This window comes from Engystomops pustulosus, chromosome 3 (genome assembly GCF_040894005.1).
Source record: "Engystomops pustulosus chromosome 3, aEngPut4.maternal, whole genome shotgun sequence".
NCBI classification, from domain to species: domain Eukaryota; kingdom Metazoa; phylum Chordata; class Amphibia; order Anura; family Leptodactylidae; genus Engystomops; species Engystomops pustulosus.
In genome coordinates, this window is record NC_092413.1 from 202,157,351 (window position 1) to 202,172,313 (window position 14,963).

Sequence of the window (14,963 nt, forward strand, 5' to 3'; positions counted from 1 at the left end):
AAGCCGGAAAAAACCCCCATAAATATTAATCTTATTCTGAGTGTTTATAACTGTACATGGATTTTATCAGCTCTGCCACGTATCGTTCCAGTGACCATGACAAATATGTTAGTCCTCATGGGAGACGGGGGGGAAAGGATGAGCAAGGTCATCACAACCGTTAGCGTTTCAGAATCCTACTTCACGGACCCCGCCGTTACCAGCTGGCCGATCCAAGTCCATGACATTTGCCTACATGTATAATGCATCAACGCATTTCGCTGGTGCAAAGCTCCGCTCAAGATTCTCCATAAAGGAATGCAGGTTTGATTTTCTCCTTGACAAAGGAGGACAAACGAAAAATCAATTGCTATCAACACCCTGTCATGACCAATTACATCAAACAGAAAAGGAGCCCGCAAAAGGCTGAAAGCGGCTGCCTCTTCTACAAATACTTATTTTCAGGAGAACAATAATCGTAGTAATATGGCAAGCTTGAGAAGAAGTAAAGAAAAACAGAGGATAAGTGTTGTGGAAAATGATATATTTGGAACGTGACCCGTCATTTACGTTGCAACTCAATCGAATTTTGCATCTTCCCGATTCTGGAGAAGCTGGTGATGTAGGACACTGAAGACGATGGATGTACAGGCAGCTCCCAGGTTATGTACAAGATACAGTAGGTTCTTTAGGTTTGCTCTGAAGTTGAATTTGTAAGCAAGTCCGAACAGGAATATTTTATAATTGTAGCTCCAGAAAAAAATAGCTTTTTTGTCCCAGTGACAATTGGATTTTTCAAAATTTTGTGCTGTCATGGGACCAAGGGTTATCAATAAAACTTTGTTACAGACACCTTAAAGCTGATTATTGCAACCTCTGACCATAGTAACATCCAGAGAGTTCACCAGAGGTCACAGTGGGCAGAGACATCCGTCCGTAACTAGAGGTTATCTGCAAGTTGGGGACCAGCTGTATATACTATGGATAGAGACGATTAGAACTACAGACCATCCTATAAACTAGACTGAAGTTTCTGACAAAGATTCATGTTTCATATATATATTTATATATAATGTATATATTCAAATAGAAGCAGAGTTTTTCAGCACAAAACCCTAAGGCTATATTCACACTGCCGTTGCCCGCCCGTACCGTACCATAGAGGGCAACGGCAGTGTACGGGGAGAGGAGGAGGAGGTGAGCGCAGCTCACCCCCGCCCCTCCCCATAGCAACCTATGGCGCACGGCGCCGTACTACGGGAAAAGATAGGACAGGTCCTATCTTTTTCCCGGGTACGGAACGGTACGGTACGGTGTGCTGCCTATGGGGGACGTATGTCGGTCGTATATACGTCCCCCATACGTTAGTGTGAATGTAGCCTAACTTGGCTTTGAGTCCTGGATGATGGGACGGCTCAGACAATAAGACACAGGTTCTCCAAAGAATGGAACAAAACTCTTCTCACAGCTACTGATGATGAAAAGACAGGCTCCTGTCAGACAGTTGTAAAGTTGAAGACGACAGCAGAGCCACCCAACCTACTATATAAATTATGATCTCTAAAACCTCTAGTGCAGTGATGGCGAACCTTTTAGAGACCGAGTGCCCAAACTACAACCAAAATCCACTTATTTACAGTGAAGTACCAACATGGCATTTTAAGCAGTAACTTATTGCTATCTGTTCTTCCACATCTTTCAATCGTATCGACCCCCTGAGGCCACCAATACAGTTGAAAGAAGAAGGGCAAATTCAGGCTCTCATTGTAGCTTCTCTCTGTAGGGGAAAAATGGTCCAGCAGATGAGCTCCAAAGATAATGCAGTTTTGTCAGCACCTTCTCACTTTTCCAAACAGCCAATGAAGTGTTGCTTAAGTTGCCTGGGACTGCAGGAAGATTTGTTCCTATTTAGTGAACTCTGTCCTGGGGCAATGGCCTGAGTGCCCACAGAAATGGTTCTGAGTGCCACCTCTGGCACCCGTGCCATAGGTTCGCCACCACTGATCTAGGAGGATACACAGTGAAGGATAATCAAACTGCCATCCCCCAATTAAGGCAGAGTTTGGATAGTTTAACTGTTGGTGTGGTCCTGTGTTGAGGCATCATGAGATTAACAGCAGATAAATCAAACATTCGGTGAGGAGGCTGCACTGCCGGAGCTGGAGCTGTGTGTATATTTTGTACACTCTTTATGTACTGGTTAAAAGTGTAGGGATAGAAGAATTTTTTTTTTCTGGAGAGAAGAAAAAACATCTCTATATTGGTGCATGGACCAATGAAATATTAAAATCAAGAAATACATTAAATGTGGTTTCTTAGTCTGATGAGTTTCTATATATAAAGTTTTATAGGCTCCTGAAGCGGGATCATTACCACTGGTGCTCCATCCAAGAGCGCTGTGTACAGAGATGTCACAATGAGATAGAATACCTTCAGGAAGATCAGCTTAAAAATTGGAATATTATTTTACAAGAAAGAGTCAGATTCTGTGTGAGGTTTCGACCCAATTCGAAAGAAATTATATCACTGGTAAAACTAAAATATTCGAGACTTGGCTTATTAAAACTTAGCCGCTACAATAAAACTTTTCTAGTTTCATCTGTGAACTTGTGTTATTGCTGTACTCAGCTAAGCGCTGGTAAATATTCCATTAAAATGCCGGAATGCCTCGATACACAGTGAAAAAAAAACAAAAAGCGTCTGATCGGAGCGGGTCAGAAATATCCACCTAAATGATTCAATTAGGGAGCGCGTCTGCAAAATTTCTCTACGAGACTAAAACTCATTTCGGAGAGACTGCTACAGTATCAAGTCAATAGATACACGATTGTTCCAGAAATAATGGATGGGAATAATGTGTTTAAAGGGAAACTGTCACCACATTTTCACATGTACAACTAGTGACAGGTTCCTATTAAGCCCTATGAACTAACTCACACCTTTCTTTTAGCTAAAAATTGTTTCCCCACATAAATTAACTTTATGTTATATTCCCTGGCATCAAAGAAAGCTTTTCCTGCTCGGCCGACCCCTCCCATCTACACCTCCCCATATCTTATGCATCTTCTCAGCATGTCATGTGACTGGGGTGACATCATCAGTGGTTCTTTAGCCTACTAACAATGGCAAACTGTACAGCATGCTTCTATCTGATCACATGAAATCAAACCAACCTCCATAGACTTCTACTCCTCCCCATTTTACATGGTTTTCAACTTCTCTCCATCCTCCATGGAGGCAGCTGTGATTTCATGTGATCAGATACACACATGAGGTAGATGTTGCAGATGTAACAGAACATTAAATGATGTCATCCTAGTCACATGACTTAGTGTCCAATGATGTATCAAAGCTCTCCATAAAGAAGAATATCATACTGTTAATAAGGGCAATTATTCTGTTCTGTTTGTAAAAGGCCATGCAGGGCTATTCAATAAAGAGGAATTAAGTAAAATGTGTACATACTGCACTGCATACCCCAATGCCTTTGCCTGTGTCAGCCTCCGGGGCATTTTTGGCATCGGTGGTCTCCGAAAGTCATGGTCATACACTAAATGGTTTCTCTCCGCCCACTTTACGTACCTTGCCAGATCCATACAGTTATCAGTCAGGGTGGCAGAAGAATTAAAGTACTCTCTGCTGGCAGCCAGCACCAGCTCCACACTCCTCTCATAGCATACCCGGTACTGTGGCTTGCCTTTTGAGTTGACGTTAAAAGGAAGGTCTATGGATGTTGAGTTACAATGCATCATGTGCCCGGCAAGCTGGATGTTCTCGTGGCGGCCAGAACAAAGTAAACTCTCAGCAAATATCTGAAAAATATAGAGCAATGGTAGAAATTTCATATAAGCAACTTTCAACGTATAAACAACATATAAAGATACATATTAGCAAAACAAGTCCTACTTAAGGGACCAACAACTATCTCCATATATCAGGAAACCTGACCCCAGAACTCCTTTAATAGACCTCTAATATGCTGTGGATATGCCATACTGGTCTATAACAGGAATGATAAGGAGTTGGTTATATTCCCTTACCACTGAATCCTGGATGACCCTTCCTTAGTACAGGCAGTCCCCGGGTTACATACAAGATAGGGTCTGGAGGTTTGTTCTTAAGTTGAATTTGTATGTAAGTCGAAACTGTATATTTTATAATGGAAGTTTTAGACAATTTTTTTTCTTTTGCCCCAGTGACAATTGGAGTTTCAAAATTTTTGGTGTAATTGGACCAAGAATTATCAATAAAGCTTCATTACAGACATCTTACAGCTTATCATTGCAGTCTGGGACTATAGTAAAGCATACAGAGAGCTTCACCAGAGGTCACATGGGGCAGAGGGGTCCGTCTGTAACTATGGGTTGTCTGTAAGTCGGGTGTCCTTAAGTAGGGGACCGCCTGTATAAGTAACTTCTAAAATAAAATTATCCCAAAAGGCCAAAGTTCTCACTTTTATCTGTAAACTTACCACACCCCAAAAAAAAAAAAACTTATATCGGGAGGTCTGAACCAAGCGTAACCCAAGTTATAAAATAGGTTAGTGGTTCTACTGGAATAATGGAGAATTGTGCCCATGATAGCTTTGAGGAAGGATGGAGACATCTTGTACACTACCCTTCTGACATCTGGGATTGGATCCAAAAAAAGGATTAGTACTCTTTCATCTTAGATTTTTGCTAAAATGTTTAAAAAACTGTGCTGATTTTGAGAATAGATGGGTAGCAAGCATGTCAGATAACACAGATCTCATCTAGATATTGCTGAAGAAAGGGCCAGCAGATGCATCGTGGTTCTACCCAGCAGCATAGACATGTTAAAGGGAACCTGTCAGCAGGGATCTCATTTTCACTAAGGACAGGCTGCAGAAGCGGATCACGCCTGCAGTGCAAATATGGCTTTTTTGTCTTTTTTAAGCATTTGCATTACAATATAATTGTGTGTTTTGACTTACCCTGCACCCTGACAGAATCCACTGGGTAGTCCCAGGGGTTGGGCTTTGGTTTGGATGCATTTCAAAAAACAACATTTGCTGCAGACTTCTCAGCACTGAAATCAGCGCCCACCTTTGTGCTCCTGTACAGCTCCTCCCTTCTGCTCATTAACAGAGGTCACAGCCTAGTGATCTGACATACGTGAGAGGGAGAGGAGCTGTATAGGAGCACAAAGGTGGGGCTGAGGTGTCTGCAGGACAGACAAGTAACCTGTTGTTTTTTTAAATGCATCCAAACCAAAGCCCAACCCCTGAGACTACACAGATGATTCTGTAAGGATGCAAGGTAAGTTATAACACACAATTACATTGTAATGCAAATGCTTAGAGAACGCAGAAAGACATGCAAGGCTGTAGTGCTCACCACCGAGCTGCCCACAAAAACCTTGGCACCCCCCTGACCCTTTGAATAAATAAGCTCCAATGCTCCTGTGCCTCTGACCACCTCTACATGCCCTGCCAGGTACGCTTAAGTAAACAGGACCCTCAAAAATACAAGGGGAATCAGGCCTGGTAATGGAGAGGCCTCAAAGTTCATGTCCACCACCACTTGATCTTGTAACATTCATCTCTCAAAACCTCCGCCAGCCTAATACTGACAGCCCACCTTAAACAAGTCCAGGAACAAACTGAGTAAAATTAGAATGGATACATTTAGGAGAATAATAAAGAAACCACCCAACACCAGAAAACCAACATTGTAGTGGCCAAACTATCTGTAGAAACCACTAATGAAAATGGTGGGAGACGGCGAGTAGTGGAAAGCAAATCTGATTGTTTCTTCTGCTGGGCAATGAGCTGGCACTAACGTTGTAGAAAGAAATAGAAAATGAAATGGAAACTGCACTTAAAGTCATTTTTCATTGCGAGGCATCGGCATCGTCTAAACATGATATTATTTTAAACTCATCTAGAGCGAGATGGGACTCTCATTGACGGGACATTGATGTATAGGTGCTTCTAGTGGAAACGCTGCTGCTGCTTCTATCGAGTGTAGCTGTGGTTTACAAACACATTTAAGCCATATCAGATTGAATATGTATGGGGCCGCTGTGTTTGGTAAAGTTCTATCTTGTATTATATATGATGGATGCTGGTGTCGTGGCGCCTCTGGGGTCTGTCCTTGGAGCAAAGCTTTCTGCCCTGTAGCTGCTCTCACAGCAAACTGATGAGCTTGGCCCTGTATATAAGGCACTGCATACCAATCAACCCCGGGCCGAAGCTTTGTTTCATTACGTTCCTGCATATAAGTCCTTTAAATCTTGCCCCAAGCCCCCCAAACCCAAAAACAAATTACACCCCCAACTACTACCTATGTATTGTGGTTCTGAGAAAAGAAATTAAGCTAAACTTTGGTCTCTTTATATATTAATTTCATAAAAGGTTTCCCTGTGTCTGCATCAATTCCTGCAAGGAAGTACTATCTGTGCCTATATCACTTACGACAAGTGCTACCTGTACCTAAACAACTTACGTTTTGAACTTTTATAGTTTACAGGCAAATGGCAAAAGTACTATCTGTGCAAACATAATATACAGCAAAATAATCCTTTCCTGTGTCTACATACTTTAGAAGGAGAAAGTACTATCTGTGCCTACACAGTTTAAAACAAGTCAAGACCATCTGTAAACAATTTGCGCTGAGGAAGAAAGTTAATAATAATAATAATAATTCTTTAGTTATATAGTGCACACAGATTACGCAGCGCTGCACAAAGCATGTCAAATTGGTCCCTGTCACCAATGGGACTCACAATCTAAACAACCTAACCGTATGTTTTGGAGTGTGGGAGGAAAACGGAGGACCCGGAGGAAACCCACGCAAACACGGAGAGAACATATAAACTCTTAGCAGATGTTGACCTGGGTGGGATTCGAACCCAGGACCCCAGTGCTGCAAGGCAGAAGCGCTACCCACTCAGCCACCGTGCCACCCTAGTTATCACCCTCTATCATTTACAGAGAGCAAGCAGAGGTATTATCCTGTGTCTGCAGAATATACAGAAAAAAAAACACTTTTCCTGCACCTATATTATTGACAGGGAAAAAGTACTATCTGTGGCTACATTATTTACATCTGCATAGTATTGAATAGGCAGCCCGCGCATGTGTGACCGGCTGATCCGGCCCTCTCGGTGGTGCTACAAGTGATGGGACTGGGGTATATCGGACACCCCTTCTCGTGATCCGTGGGGACCCATCACTGAGACCCGCACCAGTCAGCAACTTGCTTAGTAGGAAAACCACTATAAGTACAACCTGTCCCTACAAAATGGCTGGTGAAGGAGCATATTCTGCCATTTTCATTTGGAGAGAGATGACATCAGTACTATTTGTGCCATCAAGACTATTTGTGCCAACATAATATATAGTAATACAATACTTTCCTGCTCCTACACTATTTAAAACAAGGCAGCAACCTGTGCCTAGATAATTTATAGTGAAAAAATACTTTACTGCACCTATATTATTTACAGTAAGGAAGTACTATCTGTGCCTCTATCATTTACACCATAGAATTACCATTTCTGCTTATATAACAACCAGAGCGAGGCACGAGGGCTGAAAATTCAGTGCCTACTTCGGGCACTAGTCGGGCACTATTTGTAATTAGATTTAAAGATTAAGAATGAAAGGCAGCACTGCCTGAGCCTACACCATGTATATGGAGAAAAGAGGAATTCTGGATCCTACCTTCTTAAATAGAGTGCAACATCTCTTTTCTTGGGTCCTGGTGGCAGCCGGGGCCCAGAATACCGGAGTGGCTGCCTAGTGCGGCCTAGCAGGTGGTGTGTACAAGTTATTAGATGAGGGAGAGGATGATGTACTGGTTCTCACTATGGCAACCCCTGAGTGTCTATAAGATAAGTCCCTAGGTAATGGATGGGGGTGCCCCTTGTGGTAAGAGCCGTATCCAGGGATCAGACGGAGATAATGTTGTGCAAATCATCTTACAGTTCTTTATTGAACAGCAGATAGCACGCAACGGGCCAAAGCGGTAAAAAGAGGATTCTGGTACTGGAGTGGTCATGGATAGGAGTCCTCAGAAATAGTGTACCAGCCTAGTAGTAGATGCAGGCTTGGATAATTGAGATGGAGCTGTGTCCAAACTGTGGAAGCTGCAGCTCTGGATTAGAGTCTCCTGACTCAGTTCCTGGGATTGGTTTCTGTGGCAGCACTGAAGGTGTGCTCCACACTGACTCTCTGTTCACTCTTGCCCTGCAGTCTGGAGTGACTGATAGGCTCTGAAGGACCATCTGCTCCCCCTGCACAGGAGTTTTATACTCCCCCTGGTCAGGTGGTAGCACCTCTCCAATCACACTCCAACTTACAATACAGCCACATAATTGGATAGTAACTTATACCCATTTAACAGTTGCCTTTCCAGGCAGAATCTACAGCTGCAATTACACGATGCCCAGATTCTAGAACCGTTATAGAGGGTTCGCGACTGACCTGGAGAGGGCAACTACCAGCCTGCCTATGTATATATGTAAGAGTATATACACTCACCGGCCACTTTATTAGGTACACCTGTCAAACTGCTCGTTAACACTTAATTTCTAATCAGCCAATCACATGGCGGCAACTCAGTGCATTTAGGCATGTAGACATGGTCAAGACAATCTCCTGCAGTTCACACCGAGCATCAGTATGGGGAAGAAAGGTGATTTGATGCCTTTGAACGTGGCATGGTTGTTGGTGCCAGAAGGGCTGGTCTGAGTATTTCAGAAACTGCAGATCTACTGGGATTTTCACGCACAACCATCTCTAGGGTTCACAGAGAATGGTCCGAAAAAGAAAAAACATCCAGTGAGCGGCAGTTCTGTGGGCGGAAATGCCTTGTTGATGCCAGAGGTCAGAGGAGAATGGGCAGACTGGTTCGAGCTGATAGAAAGGCAACAGTGACTCAAATTGCCACCCGTTACAACCAAGGTAGGCAGAAGAGCATCTCTGAATGCACAGTACGTCGAACTTTGAGGCAGATGGGCTACCGCAGCAGAAGACCACACCGGGTGCCACTCCTTTCAGCTAAGAACAGGAAACTGAGGCTACAATTTGCACAAGCTCATCGAAATTGGACAGTAGAAGATTGGAAAAATGTTGCCTGGTCTGATGAGTCTCGATTTCTGCGGCGACATTCGGACGGTAGTGTCAGAATTTGGCGCCAACAACATGAAAGTATGGATCCATCCTGCCTTGTATCAACGGTTCAGGCTGGTGGTGGTGGTGTCATGGTGTGGGGAATATTTTCTTGGCACTCTTTGGGCCCCTTGGTATCAATTGAGCATCGTTGCAATGCCACAGCCTACCTGAGTATTGTTGCTGACCATGTCCATCCCTTTATGACCACAATGTACCCTGTAACATCTGATGGCTACTTTCAGCAGGATAATGCGCCATGTCATAAAGCTGGAATCATCTCAGACTGGTTTCTTGAACATGACAATGAGTTCACTGTACTCAAATGGCCTCCACAGTCACCAGATCTCAATCCAATAGAGCATCTTTGGGATGTGGTGGAACGGGAGATTCGCATCATGGATGTGCAGCCGACAAATCTGCGGCAACTGTGTGATGCCATCATGTCAATATGGACCAAAATCTCTGAGGAGCTTCCAGCACCTTGTTGAATCTATGCCACGAAGAATTGAGGCAGTTCTGAAGGCAAAAGGGGGTCCAACCCGTTACTAGCATGGTGTACCTAATAAAGTGGCTGTTGAGTGTATGCTCCTATATCATTTACAATGAGGTAGTCCTATCTGTGCTTATATCATTTACAAAGAAGAAATACCATCTATGCCTTTTCAAAATAAAAGAAATGTCATAAGATTTGTTTCTATTGTATAGTAATTAACACATAAAACCAGGAGATAGTACTGTCTGTGCTTAAATCAATAACAGTGAGCAGAAGGGAAGCAGTCCTATCTTTAGATGCATCCTTTATAAAGACAGACTGGGAGGTAAGACTATGATTTTACAGGAAGAGACAGGGAGGTAGCACCATCTTTGCTCACATCTCTATCAAGGAGAGACAGGGAGGCAGTAGTATCTGTGCTTAGATCACTTCCAAAAAGAGAAAGTGTACCTCCCTGAAAACAGCACTTAAAGGGAAGGATGGGACATTATTTTGCAGGAGGTGGAATGTAAATATCACATTTCTGTGTATAATTTTCATCTTCCCTCTGACGGCAATCATGTTCTCATCCATACAATATTGAAAGCAGATTCATATCGCCAGACGTATCTTCACACATTAATTCCCTCCGCTATCAATTAGAGAAGGCAGGCACAATTACACCGCGTCTCCCGTCTAATAGACAGCTTGTCACATGACAGGTATGAATATCACAAATCTGTCACTTCATCATAATGAAAAAAAAAAGTCTGCCTCTGTTTTTATGTAACACAATCCCCAGGGAACAATGTTTGAGTCTGTTCTTCCGAAAAGCAGTATGAAGAATAAGCTCCGCAAGAGAGACTATGGGGGGGAGACTACAAAAACTCCACTGCACATGACCTTAAATGGCGACCGTGAGCGAGCAGAAAAAAAAAACCTGCCCGTTTAACCCCTTAACGACCTGGCCCTTTTTTTGCTTTTTCATTTCCATTTTTCACTCCCCACCTTCAAAAATCTATAACTTTTTTATTTTTCCATGTACAGAGCTGTGTGACGGCTTGTTTTCTGCGTAAAAAATTGCACTTCATAGTGACGGTATTTAATATTCCATGTCGTGTACTGGGAAGCAGGGAAAATATTCCAAATGCAGTGAAAATGATGAAAACCCGCATTTGCACAGTTTTCTTGTGGGCTTGGATTTTACAGCTTTCACTGTGCGCCCCAAATCATATGTGTACTTCATTCTTTGGGTAGGTGCGATCACGGGGATAACATCTTTGTATAGGTTTTAGAATGTTTTCATACATTTACAAAAATTAAAATCTGTACAAATTTTTTTTTTTATTATTTTGCCATCTTCTGGCGCCAATAACTTTTTTATACTTTGGTGGACAGAGCTGTGGGTGGTGTCATTTTTTTGCAACTTTTGATGACGTTTTCAATGTTAACATTTTTTTGGACTATACAACCTTTCGATCACTTTTTATAGAATTTTTTAATATTTTTCAAATTGTCTACAGTATGGCAGTATATATCCCTGATGATGTCACGGGGAGCCCCGATTGTCACCAAGATAGCGGTGCCCATCTTTTTCGCTAGCGGTGATGTACGGGATGCTGGCACCATTTGTGGGTGATACCAGTATGTCTTTGCTGCAAAATGCAGCAAGGACTTACCGGCTATGAGGAGGGCTCGACCCGTGAGCCCTTTCCATGCACCCGACACATGCCGTACTATAAGAAAATTTACTATTTGCTTTTATACATTGTGAACCAAACATACCTTGAGAATGCTGTAGCGACACTGATGCAAAAACATATCTTGTTTAATCCCTGAACTGAGTGTTTTTATTAAAAAAAAACAATTACAAAATTCAGTACCTTGGGTTTTCCATGAATAAAAGATCTGCCTGAACTTCCCAGACAGAACTAATCAACCTGCGCTGGATGACTGTTACACAGCAACTGGGGGATGGTGCAGCGATTGATTACTTCTGCCTGTCAAGGAAAACACAGTGATGACATATTCTCGGCTTCTGCTGGGCAGGACAAGGCTGGAGCAGTGCATAATTAGGGTGAGGAGAAGTGCTAAAGGCAGCCAAGGGAGCGACGGAACCTCATCATAATTTCATAAAAAATTTTTTAAGTGCAATTGGTGCCACATGACTGTACTCGATTAATCTCTATTGAGCTGACAGATTGCGGATGCTCAGCAATTTCCGTCAGATCCATAAAGATCAAAGGAGCATAACTGTCATGTGTGACCCTCTGCTCCATTACTCTGACGGAATGACAAGGGGTCTGACCGAGGTATGTGGGACCCCATCAGACCCCTCATTTTCGTGATCTGTGGGGGTCTCATCACTGAGATCCACACTGATCAGCAAGCTAGGCCCTATCCACGGAATAGGGCCTAACTTTTGTTTGTGGGAAAACCCCTTTAAGATCAGAACAGCACGGCAAAAAATGACCTGGACATTTGGGCACCAATAGATCCTTGGTCATGAAGGGGTTCAAGTAAAAATGAACTATGCCAAACACTATGGCTGCCTCCACATTGGTGCTAGGACGGTGCTCCTGCACTCAGCCGACAATAGTTACAATAGTGTAAACTATCTTCTGACAAAGAGACTATAATACAATTCTCCAATATGAGAATAGGTTTTATTTCTAAAAAAAAAAAAATCCAAGGGGGTTCCTGAATGTTTTCTGATTATTTTTTTCCTTTGCCTGCGTTTAAAATTACTTTGCATTTTATTACTGCAGAAAATTGACACATTCCGGCTCTTTGTTGAATCTCCCTCGTGCCTTTTCTGAAAGATTCCTACGTAGCTTTTATAATTTGCTTTCAAAGCCTCTCCCAGGAAAAGCGGAGATTGGCAGTCGTATCCTACTAAATCGGTAAACTGTAATAAAAAGCTTCAAATAATTTCCAACTTTTAACAGATGTCAAGTCCTTTCAGTAAATTATGCCGCTCGCAGCTTGTTCGGGCTTGGATGATTAAAGTGAACATGCAAATAAACAGCGTGCGTCGGCGCAAACTCGATTCCCTCTTAATATCGGCTTTAGACAAATAGCTGGGGAAAGGTTATTCTCCCGCTTTCACTATCAAGCGTTGATGTTTTCTAAAACAGATATGTTTTTGAGCTGGGGATCATGGGAAAGGTATGTTACAACCAAGCATTTTCTTTGACCCTCCCGCTTACCGTATTTTTCGGACTATAAGGCGCACAAAAAAAATCCTTTGATTTTCTCAGAAATCAAAGGTGCGCCTTATAATCCGGTGCGCCTTATATATGAACTGTACTTACAGACAACAGCTGCCTTGAACTGTGCACAGGTCTGCCACCTGCTGGTCATTCATCCTCATAATCCATGCGCCTTATAATCCGGTGCGCCTTATATATGAACCTAGACGTTTTGGCAGGCATTTATTGCTGGTGCGCCTTATAATCCAAAAAAATACGGTATTATACTGGTTTTTAAATTGCTTTTTATAGAATGAAAAATATTAAGGTTTAACTGTTGGACTTCTTTTTCTCCGTAACCATTTTTAAGTGCATCTAATTGATGAAAAGGAGGCAAAGGTTCTGCTTCAAAGACCATTGGAGATTTACCTCCACCAACCCCTGTCGCTACATAACTGGTGAGTTCAGAGAGTAGATTGCCTGCATACGGGTTCATAACCTATTAGCAGGTGGATTCATAGATTCATCGTAGATTTCAGCCAGGATTTTGTAAATAAATTCAGCACATTTCTCCGCTCCCATAGAGTCCAGATTATTGTATTTTTCCTCTTCTATTTAGTTTGCAGCTGACTCCTACGCATTTCTCCACTCCCATAGAGTTTGCTGATAATTCCCACACTTTTCTCCACTCCCAAAGAGTTTGTAAGTGATCTTCATGTATTTCTCCCCTCCCACAGAGTTTGGAAAGAATCCCCATACATTTCTCCTTTCGTGAATTTTGCAGCCGATTCTAACGCATTTCTCCTCTCATATAGAGTTTGCAGATTAATCCTATGCATTTCTCCCCTCCTATAGAGTTTTCAGATGATTCCCACGCATTTCTCCACTCCGAGTTCACAGGAGATTTTCACAGATTTCTCTTCTCCCAATATTCTGTAAATTCCCACGCATTTCTTCAATCACATAGAGTTTGCGGATTATTTCCACGCATTTCTCCTCTCCCATAGAGTTTGGAACGAATTCCCATACATCTCTCATACATTTTGTAGCTGATTCTAACGCATTTCTCCCCTCCTATAGAGTTTTCAGATGATTCCCACGCATTTCCCGACTCCGAGTTCACAGATGATTTTCACGTATTTCTTTTCTCCCATAGTCTGTGAATTCCCACGCGTTTCTTCAATCCTATAGAGTTTGTAGATCATTTCCACGCATTTCTCCATTCCTATAGAGCAGTGATGGCTAACCTATGGCACTGGTGCCAGAGGTGGCACTCAGAGCCCTTTCTGTGGGCACTCAGGCCATCACCAGAGATGACTCCAGGTATCTTCCTGCAGTCCCAGACAGCCCAGGACTTGCTGTGCACAGAGCTATTTTAAAGTGACAGCTCTACCTGGGACTATTTTCTGCTTTATTGGTGTCCTCAGGTGCTGGTATCAATGAAAACTGTGACAGAGAAGGAAGTATAAATCACAAATTAAATTTCTGTGTTGGCACTTTGCGATAAATAAGCGGGTCTATGTTGTAGTTTGGGCACTCGGTCTCAAAGGTTTGCCATCACTGCTATAGAGTTTGCTGGTGATTCTCATGTATTTCTCTTCTCCCATACGATTGTCAGGGGATTATAACACATTTCTAAAGTCCCATAATTCTCGTATTTCTCCTCTCCCTTATAGGTTGCTGCAGAATAATCACATTGCTTAAGATACTATAAACCACAGCTCACTTCAATCTTAGTGTGGAATTATTCCGGAACATGTGCACACATTGCTTTATGATCAAGTTGGTTTTTATCCTACTGTAATCCAAACCAATTCTGTCCAGGAAATCTGCCTGGACATTGTGTACATTGTGGGGGCTCTATGGCTTGCATTGTGGATCGAGGGGACATAGTATTTGAACCGGCAGTCCTCAATAGACTATATTGCCTGCTTACTGCAATGGAATTAAAGTGCAAAAAAAATGTTTTCTCCTTATTTATGCTTCAACAATGGGTGAGGTAGCAGTTGTGAACAAATGCTCAGTGACTAATTTTGAGAATCATACAAGTGTTTGGAAAACCTTAATGAAAAAGGACATTAAATTGCTTTTGTTTGAGGGCCAAAGTGACCATTTAAAAGTCAGGTGCACCCTATAGTCAAAAATACAACAAACAATATATAATTGTTATAATATAATATTT

The 14,963-nt window shown here is 42.4% G+C and overlaps 1 protein-coding gene across 3 annotated transcripts in view; it reads right to left on the reverse strand.

Annotated features, from left to right (window-relative positions):
- Positions 1-14,963, reverse strand: part of NBAS (NBAS subunit of NRZ tethering complex) — a 415,971-nt gene that overhangs the window by 245,123 nt on the left and 155,885 nt on the right. For all 3 annotated transcript variants that reach the window (XM_072143606.1, XM_072143607.1, XM_072143605.1), the window contains exon 30: positions 3,562-3,791. In XM_072143606.1, coding sequence (XP_071999707.1) covers positions 3,562-3,791 — 230 coding nt within the window. The remainder of the gene's footprint in view (positions 1-3,561; positions 3,792-14,963) is intronic.